Here is a 20,325-nt window from a genome sequence, read left to right as displayed (position 1 = left end):
CGTATTTGATTTCAAGCATGGTTGAGTGCAGTTTATATTTGGTTAAAATAATGGGGATGAATGTTTAGCCAGGACCTAAGAACATGCCGATGCATAATTACCTGTGGATTACCCCCATAACGAATAGGATTAAAGAAATAATTATTTTCTATGGCAATTGCATGGAATAGCTTGTCTTTGAAGTTGATAAACTTATAAAAGTAGATAATTAAATGAAATGGAGGGTGCCTACGCTTGCAATTTGTTTAAATAATGAGTTCAAAGTTTAATTAATAAAACCCTTGCTAATTGATTCATTCCATTCCATGCCAATGTATTAGTGTTTGGAAGAGACAGAGACAGTTGCCACAAACAGATGTGAACTTCATTTATGCAATTTAGGATTGGGATGGAAATTAGTGGGCAAGGCCTTCTGATGTAACCTACCAAACAAACGAATGTGTTAATGGCCTAAATTCAAGGTTATCGGAATAATGGTTTCGTAACCATAGATCCGATTTAAAGAGAAATTTATTTTAATATTTTTTCTTGAAAATTAATATGATAGGAAAATCGTATGAAAATATTAATAGGAAAATTTTATCGATTTAGTGATTAGTTAGAAAAAAAAATTATTGAAGAAATTGGGTAAAATAAGGTATCGGGACCTCTATCTCGTAAAACCGAGTCGAAAATAATTTTATAAATATTTATGAAATGTTATTAATGTGGTATTAAAATTTCTTTAGGAAATTTGAATGTTTGGGTAGTCAATTAAATGAAAAGGATTAAATTGTAATAGGTGTAAAAGTTGCTAGAGTGATTAAATAGCTTAAGAGCCTAATGAGAAAGGATTTAAAAGGTAATTAGACCCAAAATTTATTTGAGCTGGACGGCAAGGGTATGAAATCAGCAGAAAAATTGATAAATTAAGGGTAAAATTAGAATATTGCAAAATTAACTAAATAAAATTAGGACTAAATAGGAAATATCTAGATTTCTCTTCATTTCTCTTCAATTCCAGCAGCTAAAAACGCCATAGGAGGGTTCTCTAAGCTGGTATTTCATAATTTTTGCACCAAGTGAGTTAATCCTTGCCTTTTTCTTGTAGTTTTTGTGTTTCTAAGACTTTTACAACTAGGTCCTACTATTAAATTCATTAGTTTTTGATTTCATGGATGAAATTGAAAGTCACCATGGTTGAGTGATGTAAGTTTATGATGAAATATTATGAAATTAAAGCTTTAATTTGTTTATGAGATGATTTTATTAGGCAATTTCAATGGAAATTGATTTTTAGGACCTAATTGTGAAAATGTTTGGAATTAAAGTCTATTGCTGAAATTCTGATTCCTAAAGGTTGTAAACTAGTTTAAGGTGATAGATAAACTGTTAATTGAGAAAAATCAGCTCAATTGAGAGGCTAATTGAGTAGGGACGAAATTATCATTTATTAAAAGCTTAGGGGGAAAATGGTAATAAACAGCTTGCACTAAAATAGTTTGGACAGCAGCAGTAGACTAACTTTGAAAAATCACCAAAAATTGTAGGAATCGAATTAGAAGATGAACAAAATATTGAATTAAAGCTTATTGAGTTTAGTTTCTCATAGAAGAAATATTGTAAGCAATGGATTTGTAAATTTTGAGATATAATGAATTTTGTGAGATAAGGTCAGAATGAATTCGGGTTCCCCTGTTCTGACTTTGAAAAATTATAAAAAATTTAATAAAAATAATTAGGGACTTAAATTTATATGTATAGAATTCTTAATGAGTCTATTTTTAATAGAAACAAACGAGAACATCATTTGAATTTTGTATAAAGAGATAATTTATTTTTAGTGAAGAAGGGTCAGAACTGTTAGACAACAGAACAGGGGTGACTTTGAAGAATAAACTGTACTGATTGGCTAAACCAAAAATTCTGAAAATTATATGGTAAAAATATATATGAGTCTAGTATCAGGTAAAATTAACGGATCTTAATTTGGAGTTCCGTACCTCAAGTTATAAATAATTTAGTGACTATGACTCAAGTAGACAGCTTTGAATGAATTATAAATAATAGTTGAATTATAGAGAATGTTGCATATGAACATGAAATGTATTAAATTGATAATTAAATTTATTTATTTAGATCCAGAAGATTCAAATACGAAGCTAGATCGAGGAAAGGAAAAAGTTCGGGATTAGTAGATTTTTACTGTTTACAAACAAGTATCAAGGTAAGTTCGTGTAACTTGAATTATATTCTTAAATGCTTGAGATTGTATGTTATTGATGTGAATATGATTTGAGTGTTCATTGTATGAAAATTAATGAAACATTGATATATTTGATAAAATGGGAAGAAATCTCGTTTGAATGAAAGGAAAATTGATGGATTTCGAAAAGGAATTGACGGTAAAAGGATCTAGCCGGACGGGTGATCCTATCTTGATATAGCCCTCCGAAGAATATGTGTAAAATGGATTTAGCCGGACGGTAATCCGAATTAGGGTCCAATTTAGCTTTGGACTAGTAATTCAGATCCAAGCTCATTAGAGTAATTGTCGTTCTGAGGATTTAGCTGGACTCGTAATCCCGACAATACTCTATGAGTTTAAATTGCGAGGATTTAGCTTTGGTGGTAATCCTTTGCAAGGTTGAGGTTCGAGGAAGTGTGCTCTCTGAAATGAAAATGTGCGTACATGAATATGAATTGACAGACCCGGAATTGTACACTAAAAGTGTACCTCTGAAAATCCATCGAAAATTCCAAGAAATTCAACGAGATAAATATGGAAAAATAACAAGGAAATGGAAATCATGGTATTGACGAGCTCATCAATCATAATATATATTATTGGTACATGGAAATTATTGTACTAACTTGAATGTTGAGTTTGTACATATTAGGGTAATAATGCATTGAATGGATATATGGATGTTTATTGTATTGTATTGAAAATATTAGGTAAGTATAATTCTTGTTACATGAGCTTACTAAGCACAAAGTGCTTACCCCATTTCCTTTTTCCCTGTTTTGGTGTTCAGAGCTCGGAGGTCGGATTTGGTCGGAGACACATCACACTGTCAACCTCAGGATTTCGGTATATAAAGAAACTTTATTTTGGAAATCAATGGCATGTATAAGCTAACAAAGTAAATGTTAACGTGAAATGAATGTAAAGTTAGCCATTAGTATGGTTAACAAACTTGGTTATAGATATGTGATGACGTTATCTTATATAAATGCATGAATCTATCATAAAAATATGTTGAATTGATTTGGTTGATGTGGATTGGTCTCGATTTAATATTGTAGGGAAGGTTAGATATTTATAAAGGGGCTATATTGAATAAAAAAAAATATTTAATTTGTAAACTCCGGTAATGCCTCGTACCCTATACGGGTAGGGGTATTACAATGTGCCCTAAATTTTCCCAAAATGAGAATCTATACAAATTTGATGTGGTTGTGGTTGTAGGGTTGGATTTTTTACTTGGCCGAACCAGAATGCAACCTATCAACTTCCTTCTTGCTCTCTCTTTCTGACTCGTATGCAGTCAACTATGTTAAAATTTCTTAATGTATATAACATAAATACAGAAAACAACTTTACCCTAACCCATACCCCTCCCAATTAACACAAATATGTTTGCAGCAGCAGTAGCAGTAGAAGTTTTTTTAGGTGATTTCGTAGGCATTTTTCAGTTATACTTGGTGTGAGACATGTATATGCCAACTTTTCATCACACTTGCACTACCAACATTAAATTAATTCTTAGAAAATTCATCATCAACTCACATATTTTCCACTTAAGCAAAGGGTTATCTTTAATTTGTCTACTCTCCTTTGGGTATCCCAAATTTTAATTACAATGCTCTTAGAATAAATAACTCACATGACTTTGTTCATAAATAATAACTCAAAACTTGTGTAAGTTAAAAGCCCAATTAGAAGAAGTCGGTGGATCTGTTTGAAAGCCCATACTCTGTAATAAAAGTGCGGCAGAAATGAGAAACTTAAATGAAAGAGAGAAGCAGTAGAGCTGACCAAAGAATGGTTAATTGGTTTGTTTCTCTCTTCACCTAACTGTACAACCCAATCTACTTGAATTTTTCAAAAAAAAAAAAATTGAAGGGAGCAAGCATGAGTGAGGAATTTTTCCCATTTGCTAGTCCACCATCCATTTAATAAATTTCATTCTGAAATTTTGATGTTGGAGTTGTTGAATTTAACGAGTAATAAACGTGAAAATGAAACAAAAATAAATTATTCTTCCGAAAAGAGTATTCATGGTGCCGGCATTACTCAACCCTGCCTTGTCGCTGAATGCCGAAATTATGTCTCACTCGCTTTTTAAATATTTGGATCCAAATTCAAAAAAATAATTTGGAGCTTATGTTGTTTGTTTTCCCATTCTTAAATATTTGGGCTAAAACAAATAAATTCGTTGTTGCTGCCTTTTTTCTCTTCCATTTCAATCATGGATTTATCTTATTTTTCAACATTTTGGCATGGCACTATGGAGACATTTCTTCTTTTAATGTCTTCCCAAATATCATTCATGAAACCATCCTTCAACCAGTCAAGTATTTGACATTCTTTTGTTATATATTATGAAATCACCTTTTTTTATATTGAAATTTACATATTTAAGTTAATGATTTTTCATTTTTAATATTTGAATTTATTTTAATTAAATAATTTTCCAATATTTATTTTTTATATGTATTTTATTAATCATAATAAATTTTATTTAATTCAATTTAAAAATTGAATAAAATAAATAGGTAACTTGGCAAATAGAAAAAAATTGTAAAATTAAAATTTAATGAGTTAATAACAACCTTAAAAATATCTTTTTTCTTTTTATACGTGTGCTTGATAGAAAATATAAAAATGAAAGAAAAACATTATTGTCTTTTGCTGTTCCAATATGAAATGATTTGTTTTATGTGTTACAACAAGGAATGGTTATCTTTTCTATTTTCTCTCCTTCTACTTTTCTTTCTTACCAAACAATTTATTTTTCTTTCATTTTTCCATTTTCTCCTTCTATCTTTCCACTTTTCTACTTAACCGAACGCATTATTAGGTTTTACTTGGTAAAGTGAAAAAAATTAAAATGATGGAAAATATAAATTTTCTTTTCATAGGTGTGTTTGGTAAGAAATATGAAAATTTTAAATTAAAAAATATTTTTCTTTTTATCTATTGCTTAATAGAGTTGAAGAATGAGAAGAAATAAAATGAAACTTTCAAAAAATGCATACTTCTGAACTAAAATACAACTTTTTTATATAGGATGACAAAACTCGCATTGCTCAATAGATTCTGAACCGATCCACTCTAAATAGAGTAGATTTAAAAAAAAAAGTGGATGTGAAGCGGGGTAGGGTTGAATTTTTTTTTCTTTTGCATAGTAGATATGGAGCAATTATGATAATTGTTTGCACCTCTATTTAAAATTACCATTTTATCTTTGTATACATGTAACTATTAAAAGAGTAGGAATGTAACAGTGTATTATAGAAAAAATCCATATATTTTATATTTAAATATTTTTTTCTGAAAAACTATGTTTAAATATTTACTTAACTTTAAAAATATTAAAGATGCGTAGCAAAAATTAAATCGAAGTAAAATAGGGTGGGACGAGGATGGATGCATTCAACATTCATGAAGGTAGTAGTGAATTTCAAGATTATACATTTATATTGGAGCAGGAGTGGTGGAGTAGAGTATGTCAAGCGTGGAGTGGTGGCAAATTTAACAACATCCACTTCTAACCCGCTCCTTTGTCATCCATACTTTCAGATTTTCTCTCATGTTATTATTATAATTTTGAAGGATTGGTTTTTATGCAATAAGATGAAAATTTCTTCCCTATCAATCACATTCAATATTTATTTTCTTTCCACTTTTTACTCCATTCTATCATTCCACTTTTCCACTCGGACCAAGTATACCCTTAGGCTAGGCTCAGCCTCCAAAATAGAAAATTGACTTAACCCAAAGTGTTTAGATTGTTTATGGAATACAAGTTTAAAAATCACGATTACTTGAAACCGAACAAAATTCTATTTTTATTTAATATACAATGATTTTTAATTATTTATTATATAAAAATATTTCATATTTAAAAAGTGGAATTGATTTATGAAAAAATTTAAATTGTCAAATTATATTGAAAAGCCATGAAATAAAATTTATTTTGTCAAAATAAGTCTAAAAATATAAAAAAAAATTAATATGGAAACACAAAAAATCAAACAACGTCGAACTAAATTATGATTGTCGGTTTAAAAAATCCAAAAATCTCGATTTAACTAAACAAATATCATCCCTACCGTTTATTGTTCGGTAGAGTGGAAAGAAAATTAAAAATATGGGAAATTGAAGGGTTGAAAAAATAGAAATATAGGAAATGAGAGGAAAGAAAATGAAACTTTTAAAAATATATAATTTTCAATTATATATCATCTTCTCTCATTTTCTCTTCTTATTATTTTAATTTGAAAAGATTAATTTTTGTGGATTATAAAACACACTCTTTAAATTGAAAATATCAAGTTGATTTTATTTTTAAAAATACATTATTTACTTTTATTAAAAAATGAAATAATCAAATTATAATTTTTATTTTTATTTAAAATTAATATTAATAAGATTGAAATTATGAAATAAGTAATTAAAAATAAAATATATTATAATAAAACAATATAATTATAGTTGATATTTAATTTTTAATTATACAAAAACAGAAATTTTTTTAATTTAATTTTAACCTAGAGGAAAAGGGAATAGAGTGGGATATGTCAAAGCAAATAGCTAAGAGGAAGGGGGCGAAGTGGGACCTCCATTTTCCAAAGTGGAGCAAATTTAGTCATAGGAAGTGGAAGCTGTATTGTCAAGCAAAGCAATCCTTCTCCCAAAATCACTATCATCCACCCACCCCATAAAAAAGGGCATTTAATTATTCTTTTATTTTGCTTGGAATTGATTTTAAAAAGAAACTTTTTATTCTTTAATTATTATACATATAAGAAAAAACTGTAGAAGCGTATGCATGAAAAAAAACAAGCATAAGTAACATCATCGTCTTCATCAACAGCAATTTTTGATTTTCTCATCTTCCCTGTTGATTTCCACCTACTACCATACCCACCCTACTCAATCTCTTCTCCTCACTGCTCTTCTCTCTTACCTTTTCTCCTATCCTATGCTTCTCCTGGAATTCACGTCTTCCTTTGCTAAAATTCCTCACCAACCATTCAACCTAACATGATATACAACCACAAACTGTAGCTTCCAATGCCCTGCTCTTAATCAGGTTCATCTCTCAAGTTCATTTTTTTTTTCTTTTCATTTTCATCTCTGAATTTTCTTTCTGCTCTCCAGGCTTTTTTTTTTCACTTCAATCATGCATTTTTTGTTCTTCTAAACCTTCTAAAGAATTTCAAGTTCAAAGGGAATATAGAGTTTAGGTTGTATTAAGTTTTCATCTAATGCATCGTTTTTGACCCTTTTTTTTTTCTCTGCATCAACCTCTGTTTTGGTTCTGTGGTTTCTTAATTGCCGGATCTTTGCTGGCAATCAGATTGAAATTGTAAAGAGCAAATCCTATTTCGAGTCATGGATTCTTTCAGAACATCATCTGGTTTCCGTTTTAACCCGAATTCAAATACCATAGATGATGCAGACCGAGATTCCGAGTTCTCGGGCATTCTTGAGATCTATGTTCACCATGCTAGGAATATTCATAACATATGTATCTACGACAACCAAGATGTTTATGCCAAGTTCTCGCTCACCTATAACCCTGATGATACCCACTCTACTAGAATCATCAATGGAGGTGGAAAGAATCCTGAATTCAACGAGAACTTGATGATGAAAGTCACTCAGATAGATGCTGTCCTCAAATGTGAGATTTGGATGCTTAGTAGGGCCAGAAACTACATGGAAGACCAGCTTTTGGGCTTTGCTTTAGTTCCAATTTCACAAGTTATTGGCAAAGGTAAAATCACTCAAGATTATAGCCTCTCTTCCACTGATCTTTTTCATTCTCCTGCCGGAACTGTCAAATTGAGTCTATCTTTGAACACTTCAATGGCTCTCAATCCTCAGACCAGTCCCTTCCCTGAAACCACAAAAACCAATTCTTCGATATCAGCAGAAGTGGTATTGCTTGACCGGAAAATCTCCGAATCCCAAGTTATTCTAGACCCTGTTGAGTATTCCAGGATAGAATTTCCTGATATCAATGTTGTTAGGGAGAATCAACAAATGGTTTCGGAGTACTTCGACGGTTTGAATCCGAGGCCAGGAATTGCTTCCTTCCTTCAACTGGGTGCCTCTCATCAGCATCTTCAAGATTACGAAATGACAGCAAATTCACCGGAAGAAACCCATGGAGGATCCGTTTCTCCCAATGGGAGCATTCAGAATTCTGGGTTTTTGAGTTCTACAACTACAAGCCTAAGCGATGATCGCAACTCGGCTGACTCTTCAGAGAAGAAGAGTCGTGTGGGTGGGGAGCCATCGAATACATCGGTCACCACCGAGACTAATCCAAGCCAAGGCGGTTGTCCCGATACCCCAACTTCAAAGAAAGGCAGCGAAGCTCGAGAGGAGAAAGAGTCGAAATATTCGAGCAAACAAGTGTTTTCAGCTCCATTGGGGAACATGAATTTGGAGGCAGAACAGTCGGCAATGCAACAACAAATAGTAGACATGTACATGAGGAGCATGCAACAGTTTACAGAGTCATTGGCTAAGATGAAACTCCCAATGGATCTTGACAAACCCGAACACGAAGATCGTGGTGATCTGATTCAAAACAATAGCAAGAAAATAGAACACGAGAAAAAGAAGGATGGGTCCAGGGTTTTTTATGGTAGCCGGGCTTTCTTTTGAAGTTTGTGGTGGAGCAGGGATGGCTGCAAATGTTATCTGAAATTGAGGGAGTTGACAAGTAGTGCTTTTGACATTGATTTTACTACTCTTTTGTCTTAACAACAATAGCTTTCGCCTTGTTTTCTCTGCAATTCAGTTGTTAAAATCCTTTATATTGACTTAAATGTTGAGATTGCAATTTATAATTTGTAACATCCCCATCTTAATAACTCATCCATTTCTCAGCTGTTTATCCTTGTATTTTCAATTTGGAGAGAGACAAAATGAAATGATTTTTATGGATTTTGAGCTTCATCTCCAATCATTCGGACGAAAATTTTCCAGATATTGTAGAATTAACACGAAAACACAAATCGAATATTTTTATAAAACAAAAAAACAAAGGGGTCACAATCCTTCTTATCCACTCTCCAACATTCGCTTTTTGCAGTAGTAAATTTATTAAAAAAATTATGTCCAAAATGTAAATAAAATAATGATAGAAGCAAGCAATCTCTTCTGCAGAAGGTGATGATTTTGTTTTGCTTTTATTCGGTAGAAACAATGATTACATTTGATTTTAGTGGCATTTTTGTTTATTGCTTTTGGGTTAGGATAAAATTAAACTGGTGAGGAGCACCGACATTCCTTTTCCTTACATGTATTCATTTTCCTTGATCTGCCAAAATAACAAACTAAGGACTTCCAATTCTGTAAATTTTCTGAATAACTTTTTTTTTTATTATTGTTGGGTGGGAAGAATGCTCGACTACTCAATTTATTTAAATTAAACCAATTTTACTATTCCTCTTCTCTTGTTTCCATCTATATAATTTTTTTTTGTCTTTTATGTTATTTTCGGGGAAAAACTAAAATGAGAAGATAATTTTTCCAATAATAGAGTGAAAATTATGTTAAAATAAAAAATTTATGCATGCAAATAAAATATCTTGATATTTGTGAAAAATGTTCCCTAAGTCATGATCAAAATGTTGAAAATCGCAGTCCAAAAATATATTTGTTGAACCCCACTAAAATCCTTCTGCTGCACTGACCATATGTGGTGGTTGTGGGACACTGGAATTCAGCCAGTGTTTTAACTCTCACTGATGCAACCATCTTTGAATATATAAAATTATTCATAAATAGATTCCCTGATTTTGATGTAATTGAATAAATAAAAATTAATGTTTTAATACATATTTTGTTTTAGCTTTATCACATTTAATATAAATGATCAGATCTAAGGATAACACCCCTCTTCCTACACATTTCACTTTGTTTTATTTCTTTATTTAAAGAAATTGGAATCCAATGCAGCACTTGAAAACATCAAGTGTTTATTGCCAATGATGTTTTAACACTTCATTCTCTTTTTACTTTTAAATTGATGAGGTGACGAGAAAATCGTTCATACATACCAACTATGGTGGGGGGCAGCTTATGCTTACAATTTTGTTGCCAGTTTATTGGCTGACACTGTATGTTGGCAGGTTTTTTTTGACACACCCATTTATTCTGCCTACCAAACTTCATCTTCAATCTTCAACCATTATGCTTTCCCCTTTTACTATTTTTTTCACTACTCAAATACGATATGATATTTTTTTCACTATTTTTTAATAACCAGATTTGAAATTTAACCATTTATATTTATAATGAAAAAGGAAAAAAGAAAAGAAAACCTTGGACAAGTTTTGGGAAGGCATTAGAACTTTCCTTTTATATATAAAGTAGAATAGATTGTTATTATTATAGAACAACATTTAATAGATTGTCGGTCCATAAATCTTATATGTTATTACTGAGTAATAACATGATGTTTTATTATTAAATTAAACAAAATATATGAAAGATCTAAAATAAATATTAATAAATTTATTTAAATATAATTAAATATTATTTGTAATTGTTATAAATAAATACTAATAACGATCTTATTTAACATCTTAGGTTCGAGTTTTAAAATCTTATTTAATAGCATTTATTTATAATAATTTATTATTTAATTAGGTCCAAATAAAATTATTACAATTTCCTTCAATATATATTAATTGATTTAATGATGAAGTATAATATTATTATTTATTGATGGTATATAAAATTTATGCACCGACAATCTATCAAATATTCTTCCTATTGTTATTATTATTTTTGAAAGTGATAGTATTAGTATTATTATTATCATTACCATTATTATATAAAAGGAAGGTTTTGGTCCTTTATTGACTTGTGAGCACTCATGTTTTTTTTTTTTTACAAGTCAGTAAAAATGGTTAAATTTTAGTTTTAATCTATCTATTATATCTAAAATTAATATTTAATTTTAACATAATTTAGTTTTAATATTTTTATAATATTGTTAATTAGTCTAAATAGTTAGTATTGTTAACTTTTCGTTTACAAAATTGTGGTTATATATAATTTGATTACCCTACGAGTCATAAAGACTGTCATGTGGGTTTATATCTCTTTTAAGTTTGCATTGTTTTTTTTTTTCTTGATATTATAAGATAATAGTTAAATTCTAATTTTGGACCTTAGACTATACTAAAACTTGAGCTTAATTCTTTTTAATTTTTAACATAACTTGGTCTCTCTACTTTTATGATGTCATTGTTGACATCAAATTTTCTTAAGCAACTATTTCAATAGAAATTTTTAATCATGACGAGTTCAAATTAGTGGTTTTAAGAAAAATTTCTTAATCAATATTTTTAATGTCATCTTCTTGTTACATTACCAAGCGGGTTATTATTATTATTTCAAATTGTCTCACCAAATAATTGAATGGTGGTAACAATTGAACTTAGATTTTAAATCCGAAAAATAAAAAGACTAAATTCTTAAAAGTAAAAATATAATAAATAAATTCTAAAATTTATATGTACTTAGAACCTATTTTAACATTCAATTTTTATTATATAATTTAACACAAACAAATAATTTGACCTTATTATTATTAGGTAGATTGAAAGGTAAGGGTTTGAAAGTCGGACTTAAATGCTAGTTTTGAATAATAACTTATGGATGGTATTAAAACTTTTAGTAGTAAATCTCCTTAAAAGAAAAGCTTTTACTAATAAATAAAAAGTAGAATTATGTTTGAATGAGCCCTGTCCCTTGTCCATTTTGTAAAATCACAGCTAGGTCCAACCTTTCTTCAAATCTAAAGCTCAAAGATACTATTGGGTTTAATATTTCAGGCTAAAGCCCAGGTTTTTTTCAGTGACTACTGTAGTTAATCTCAAAAAAAAATTTATCACAGAGCTAAATATTATAATTAAATTAAAAATTCCCCATGTACTAAAAATGTAAATAAAAGACAATTTTAAAAAAAAAATTTAACCTACTGCCAATGAGGTGTTATTAATAGTAAGGTTAGTGTCTGAATTTTTATGATAGCAGATTCCAATATCATTTTATATGTATAAAATATGTTGATTTTCAATTTATATTTATTTTTATAATTTAATGTTGGTAACTATTATTTACAATTTTCTAGCAACAAATAATAATTATAGTAAAGTTTCAACAGAATTAGTGTTTTAAGAATTGAGAAGTAAAATTTCGACATAAATTGTCTTACAAAAGAAGCCAGAGGTAAAATAGAGTAGTTGATTATTCATGAGGAACCATCGGCGAATATGAGGAGTTTATTAAACAACGATAACTATTGCACTTTATATCTTTTGTTTGAGGGTGTATAGTTCTAATGTAATCCTAGTTTAATGCTTTTTCTTTTTCGCAAATATATTTATTTATTTTAGTTTATGTCTCACTATATGTCAACATTGTATAAAATTATATTGGTATAAGTTTGATAACCAATTTGATTTTCCTTTATAATTATAATTATAACTGTGTATAATTTGGAAAAAACGCTTACTTATACTAATTGAAATATATATTAATTTAACAATATGATTATTTTAGCATATAATATAATCTATATTTTATTTTAATAATAAATAAAACATTATTATTTTTAATAAAAACTATGGAATAAAAAGATTCATAGTAAAAATATATTAATTTATTTCCTAAAATATTCCAAATTTGAGGTTTTGAATAAATTTTTTCATAATTAAAGTATCTGCCGTTAATAATACTGATTAATCTGAGTGGTGGACTGACTATACAATATGTTGTATTAGTATGAATAATGATCAAAACCTTAATATAATTACGAGGCGTAACTTGTTAGTTGTTCCGTCGAAGCAACCAAATACGCAAAGCTTTTGACTACTCAGTAACATTTGGGATTTTGATTAACAAGATTCTCCTTTGGTGCCAAAAAAGAACAATAAAAATCTGTCACCCTAGCCAACGTATAGGCCCCTACCCTAGCTGCCACTTCCTCCGAAGCTAGATCCCAATCTAGCATTAGCTTCTGGAATAGCTACTTGCTTTTCACGCTTTCTCTGATCTTCAACTCATTAATTCTTTCTTCTGTAAGGTAAGGTAAAACGTATCCCACAAAACAAATACCCACCCACAGCAATTCTCTGCTTGACATAAGCTCACTCAACCCATCAACATATAGATTATATATATTATTATTATTCCAGTTCCCAATGAAAGAGTTATGAATTTCTAACACTGCATGCATGCTCCCCTTTCACATTGGCAAACTAGTTAAGCTCCCTAGCCTTTAACATACCTTTGGAATTTAAAGCCACTCGGGACTCTCTACCTACCTACCTGCAGGGCTTCCCATATGCTTTGTTCAACAAAGTCTTTTGGAGTGACCAATGGGAAGCCTAAGTTCCATGTTACCCACATATTCAACTACTTCTACCCTTTGAAGCACCAAGTATGAGCATTGAGCAACACCCACTCCTTTCTCTGTTTTACTTTCCCCTCAAAACCAAAAATAACCAAAGTCAAAGCAGCTTTTACTTTTTACTGTTAGATTAGATTGGTCGTGAAAATGACACGTTGGGATAAAACCCAACATTGTTTCTGACCTCGCGTGCCTCTTCTTCCTCAACTCTCTACTCACTGCAGTGACGTCCATCACCTTAAACAGGACCCACTCCCATCCCATCCCATTCCACACTCCTGCTCCTTTTCACCCCCTCTTATTCTCATTATTTTCACGAGGCACATAAAGTTACCCCCCCTCTCTCCCTCATTTGATATTGACTGAATTTTGTTCTCTTCTTCTCTTGTGATTGAAAATGAAAGATTATCTTCATCCAGTTCCATGTCCATCATTGACAGCGGGGAACTAGGGGACAAGTATCATGCACTATTTGTATACAAGCAACAGCTAAAAGCCAAGCAAAACCCATGCGCTGTTTCTTACAGTAACTTAGAATTTCACTCATGTATAAACACTACATATTCATATGTATGATCATAAATCTAATTATGTATATAGCTATATATAATATATGAATCGATATTTTACTATTTTACACAGTATTATTCGATATCTTTATCATATTATTAATATATCTGGATGCATATTGCTTTGCATTGCATATTAATGTAATAAAAGAAGGTACCTAAATTCTGTTATTAGCTTACAAGATGAAAACCTAACAATACGAACTTAAAAATTAAATATATATTATTTATTTGATTCATTGATAGTGCATGGATAATTAATAATAAATTATTAATTTATAATTTAAATATATGTTCCATATCCTTTATCCAGTTTACATTGGATTTATATGTACTTGTGATTAATCGTAACATTATTAAGCAAGGAATTGAGGGACAAGAAGGTTGACAATAAAAAAAAGAACAAAATTTAAGACAACTCATACAGTATTTGGTCAAGAGTTAAGTAAAATGAAAATAAATATGATATAAACACAAAAGCACCTTGATCAATGCCTGTATGAGGGGACAAGAAATAAAAGACAGAGCTCAGTAACGAGTTGAAAGTTACCCAGAAACTGGTTAAAAAAAAAAGTTACCCAAAAACAGTATAGAAGAGTCAAGTTGCTCAAGTACACTGTATGTAAGCCTGTGTATGTCACTCTGGCTTATTCTCTGAGGCCTTCTTTCTTGAGATGTCAAAAGAAATGGGTCCTTCCCCAGGGAAAGAGGTTGGGCTTAGAGACCCTAGCTTTCAACCCTTAACAAGTGACATTTCAGTTGTTCTGTAGCAACACTAAACTATGGGAACTACTACCCCGAAAGACACGTCGCATGTCATACTTGTCTTCTTTTTTTGATTATTTATTTACGACATGTGAAAAGTAGATAGCCTTTTTCTTGTGAATTATGATCCGTAAATACAATTTTTAAAACTGTAGACAGTGATAGAAGGAACACAAGTTCCAAAATGATCAAGATAAGAGAACGATGGTAGTGATTTTTATATGGTTTAACAATTAACAGGTATGAAGGTAATTATATTATAAAGTGCATATATATATATATATATAAAGCTAGTTATCATTCAAATTATATCAAGGAAAGATAAATAAATACAAGCTCAAAACCCCCAGAATAGTTCTCATACTCAGCTTGAGATGATGTTAAAACTAAAATCTGACTAATGTATATATGTAGAGAATATCACAAGTCCTTCATTTACTCAAAAGGGACGTGAGGGTGGACCCCAAGGCATAACATCGGGCGAGATCTGGCAATTAAGTGGAGTGGGACATGGTGCACTGTAAACAGCCGTGGACATGCCAGTTGAAGAGCATGACTCGGTTGCACCAGAAGCTCCACCACCAACGTTACCGTGAATACAATGCTTGGTTTCCTGATGAGTACCTTCATTATCACCTTTACAAGGCAGCCTATGAAACGCAGGATTTACAAAAGTAGCAGCCACCACAATCACCTGCGTTGCTGCTATTACTTTCCCTCCTATCATCCCTCCAAACACTTGCCCTTGTGCACCTGCAAGAGTTATACCAAAAGAGCAAGACAGATTGGAAGACAAGGAACTAGGCGAGGGTGAGCTTGATGGCTGAGAAGATTGGGACGTTTCAGTAGAAGAAGATAGGGTAGTAGATGCAATGTATGAGCCAGACAAAGAGAGCAACCCGAAGGGTCCATGAAGAGAGAGTGCCGGCGCTTGAGAAACAGGATGGCGGAGGGTGACGTTTGATACAGAGCCAATAACATTGATAATACAAATACCAACATGGTTAGAACGGGCAAAGGTGATAATAGCATCAATAATATCAGAACCAGCGGAGATGTCAAGAATGACAGGCTTCATAGCAGAGTCAGTGTCTCTAGTTATAACAATGGGGGGTTTAGGCTTGTTTTTGGATCCAGGAGGCCTACCTCTAGGCTTCCTCTGGTGATGGTGATGATCAAGGGTGACAATCATGTTGGTAGGAGTTTTAGACTTGGAAGAAAATGCAGGGGAAGTTGGGACACACCTAGGGCTGTGCTCCGATGAGTCATCGTCGGAGACTTGCGCTTGAGAAAGTGAGATAGCTCCGCTATAATCCGCCATTATGCGCAGAGCCGTGGGACTAAAAAGCGAGAAAAGTTAATAAAAAAAAATAGCAATTTACGCTTTTTTAGGGTTTTTATAGGCATCGTTTATATTAAGTACAATAAGTGGGACCTCCCGTTGAAAGTTTGGTAGGGTCCTATCCAATGATGGGTTACGATTTTTTTTTCCAAAAAGTTTTGGGCTAATCCATATTAATTCTAATTTTATGGGTTTTTTTACTCTAATTAAATAATTATTATTTTCAAGATATTCATATGAGTGAGTTAGATAATTAATTAATTTTTTACATTGGATAGGTTAATTAAAAATGTAGATTTAGTCACGAGTTTTAAAATTATTCTATATTCAACTCAAGATAAAAATTGAAATTCTAATAGTAAAAAAAATATATCATCTCACTTAACAATTATGATCAGCAAATACAATTATCTTTTGTCTTATTAAATCTGTTTAGATAAATTAAAAATCTTATACATATTTATGATTTTGAAATTTATGTTTATTTTTGACCTTTCAAATATATAATCACGTGTAAATTTAAATAGTTTATATATAAAATATGCATTTCATGTAAAACCGAAATATAAAAATTTGAATTCTTATACTGCAAATAAGAATCCAACATAGGTTTGGACTCATCCTGAAGTAAGCCTAAAAAATCATGGGCTTATGACGCTTCTTCTTCTTGTTATACCTACTCTAACTTCTATTTCAAGCCATCCCAGCCTGGTTCAAAGTAGTATTCATTAATGTTTTTGTTTTTATTTTTATTTTTATTTAAATTTAATTATATAATAGTAACATATATTTTCTTTATCACAATGATAGGAGCTTTTGTTTTGGATTTAGTAAAATTAAAAGAAAATTTCTAAATGTTAATAATTCATTAATTAATCACTGAGATAGCGTGGTATTTGTATTTGGTATGATAAGAAGTGATCATTTTTTTAGAAATTTAATAAGTTGGAAAATGGTTCTAACATTTGGTAGTTACTTTCCTACGAATATGACAATGTGATTCCCATAATAATTTAAAAAAAATAAGAAAACTACTTTTCAATGTAGATTGGAAAATTTAAAAAATATTAAGACAAAACCTCATATGATGGTTTGATGGTCAGGTTGTTTACCCTCCTAGGTTTGGTCTGGGTTCAAGTCACGCCAGTCGTGTTTGTTGTTCAGGGTTTACCTTGTTATTGTAATTCATCAAAAAAATATTAAGACAAAATTTTTCGCATGTAAATTTTTTCTCTAATTTTATTTTTATATGCATATTTAATCATCTATATGGTATATCGTTTACATGTTATCTTTATTTTCTATTGTTTTCTCTCTTTTCTTTTCGATGTATTAATTGAAATTCAATTTTATTATAGTTTTTATGAATATTTATGACCAAAAGGAAAAAAAATTAAGATTAGGTTTAGCTCTCTTATTTAATCATAACCTTTTGCATGATTGAGCTTTAAATTATTTATAATTTTTTTAGAGTAATACCTAAAATGAACTTTTTTACATTACTATGGGTTAGCCTTTAGCTAAAATGAAACATGATTTTAATTTTTAAAAATTTATTCCAAAACAAACTTATATATACTTAATTTTATATATGCAATATTATATTTAAAAATATATGTGTAAGACAAATTTGAAACATATTTATTTTTAATTAAAATTAAAAATAAAAAAGTTCAAAACTATCGATTAAAATTTATTATTAATTATTTAACCCAAATATTTGTTAAGAATAAATTTTATTATAAAAATTAAATACTTGAATATTATCTTTCATTTAATAAGGATAAATTCTTAAATTATCGTTATATTTTTAGGAAAGTACTTAGTGAACCAAACGTTACAATGTAATTGTCCTGAAATTTTAATCAATACATTTTGATGTATACTAAACGTTGTAAAACAATATTCCCGATCATTATATTCCCAACAATCACGTTTCATTGGAATCTTAACATAAAAAACACCAAATACTACCTAAAATAAATACCAATTTATAATTTATTATTATAAGTCATTAATTGAATAGTGGAACTGTGAAAATGTGGAATAAAATAACATCACATTTTTATTTTGAAAGTAAATGCACTTGACGAGAAATAACAAAAGGAGGTTTTCCTTTAATTAATTCCTACCTTTAAATGCATTAATTAAATTAGAGAAAACATCAAATACTACTTAAGACTAAGTTTCAATTGAAATTTGTTATTTATTATTGTAGGTAATTAATTGAGTAGTTGAATTATGAAAATGTCAAATAAAGTAACATCAAAATTTTATTTTAATACTAAATGCACTTGACGAAAAGTATAAAAAAGTTTATATTTATTTAACTTATTATCTTTAAATGTTTTAATTAAGTTTATGATATTTAAATTGACATATAATTTTGGATTCAAGTCACTCTTTCTCTCGTCACTTACGAAAATATAATTTTTTTTTTTTTTAGAATTGGAGGAGGAGAATGTGGTTGTTTGAGATTGAACTTAAACTCTAGTACTTACAATAAAATGTTATTGTCGCTAGACTAAGAGATCACTAATTAAAATTAATTAAAATAACATGGCGAAAAATCAAAATTAAAATACTCTAAAGATATTCTCTAATATGCTAACTTCACTATCTTTTAATTATAAAGTGTGTGATTAGGGTCGTTATTATAACTTAATGGTTAATAGTATGAAAAAAAAAAACTAGATAAAAATGAACCCAAAAATAAATAAAATTATAAAAACTAAAAGGAGATATTCATGTATTCAATGCATTGTCTTAATTAAAGTTATCCGAATTTTTTTTCTTAAATCAGCTCAAATTTAAAAAAAAAAAATCATTTACTCTTGGCATGAAATAGAAAAACCTGCAATGCGCAAAAATAGAAGAAAAAAGATCCTATTGAGAAAAGGTTATTGCACTTGTAAATAGAGTGAGAAAGAGGCAGAGAAGTATTGCAGATTCAAGAAGCTAAATAAGCAACACCTGGCACAACGTACATCAAACATCAAGCTTTTTCAGCTTACCAACACAAATTATACAGATGAAAGAAGAAGAAAAAAAGAAGACTAGGATAAGCCTTCAACATTGCTACAAAGAAAAGTAGTAGTAATAAGAAGCAGGGGTTTAATTAATTTCAAGAAGGTTTGGTGGTTGTAGAAGGGTTGTTTTGAGGAGACTGCAGGGAATGGTCTCCGGAAGAGTAATGTTGAAGAATGGTTGTGGATGGATTTGAAGAGGTGTCTGTGGATGTAGCTTTAGAGCCGTAGGGAGTGGCAGTGGCAATTGATTGGACGGAGGAGTGGGTGGATTTGGGTGGCTGCTCGTCTCCTTCCCATGTTAGACTTAGGTCCGGTGGGAGCACTCGAGAGGCTTGGCGTCTGTGCCGAGACATTGCTCTTTCTGTTTTTGCGTCTGTGCGTTGTGCAGCTGTTTGGTGAGCATTATATATAGGACTATAGGAGTTTGTGGTGTAAGTTTTGCTGAGCATTAAGTTTTTACTCAAAACAATCAAAGATATTTGCTATTGAAACTATGGATATTAAATCTAATATTTAAAAATATTATTATTAAGATAAAAGTGTGTTTGAGCTTAGTATATTTATTGGAGTTATTTAAATGGATTTTAAAATTGACAGTTTACTTAATTATTCAGATATTAAATATGGTATAAATGTAAGTATCGAGTATAGTTGTAATTTTTTTTAAAAAAGGATAGACAAATATTTAGAGTGAAGTGTGAGGGGAAAGATATTTGGGAGGTTAGTGGGTGGTGGAGCTTGAATCATTGATTGCCTGCTCAATCCACGACAACCCTCCCACAAATTTGATTGAAATGTCACCATCCATCTCCAACCAATAATTCCTGCCATAACAGTTCCTTTTTATCCTTAATTATTTCTACTTTTATTTATTTTATCATCAATATTCAATGATGCAATGAGAGTATAACTAATAACTTCTTTCTGCTGTTTTTTTTTTTTTTTTTTGGTTCCATCAACCCTGG

At 30.3% G+C, this 20,325-nt stretch overlaps 2 protein-coding genes across 2 annotated transcripts; one reads left to right on the top strand and one right to left on the bottom strand.

Moving 5' to 3' along the window:
- The first annotated feature begins 6,963 nt into the window (after window positions 1–6,963).
- On the top strand, window positions 6,964–9,075 carry LOC108450220 (uncharacterized). The gene is made up of 2 exons (XM_017747744.2): window positions 6,964–7,304; window positions 7,572–9,075. The coding sequence occupies exon 2, from the start codon at window positions 7,607–7,609 to the stop codon at window positions 8,888–8,890; it is 1,284 nt and encodes a 427-aa protein (XP_017603233.1). The 5' UTR covers window positions 6,964–7,304; window positions 7,572–7,606; the 3' UTR covers window positions 8,891–9,075.
- A 6,353-nt stretch (window positions 9,076–15,428) lies between these two features.
- LOC108451013 (AT-hook motif nuclear-localized protein 17-like) lies at window positions 15,429–16,310 on the bottom strand. The gene has a single exon (XM_017748751.2). The coding sequence runs from the start codon at window positions 16,308–16,310 to the stop codon at window positions 15,429–15,431; it is 882 nt and encodes a 293-aa protein (XP_017604240.1).
- Between the last annotated feature and the right edge of the window lie 4,015 nt (window positions 16,311–20,325).

This window comes from Gossypium arboreum, chromosome 5, assembly GCF_025698485.1.
Source record: "Gossypium arboreum isolate Shixiya-1 chromosome 5, ASM2569848v2, whole genome shotgun sequence".
NCBI lineage: Eukaryota > Viridiplantae > Streptophyta > Magnoliopsida > Malvales > Malvaceae > Gossypium > Gossypium arboreum.
Note: the sequence above shows the minus strand (reverse complement) of the source record. Positions and strands in the feature narration are given on the sequence as shown.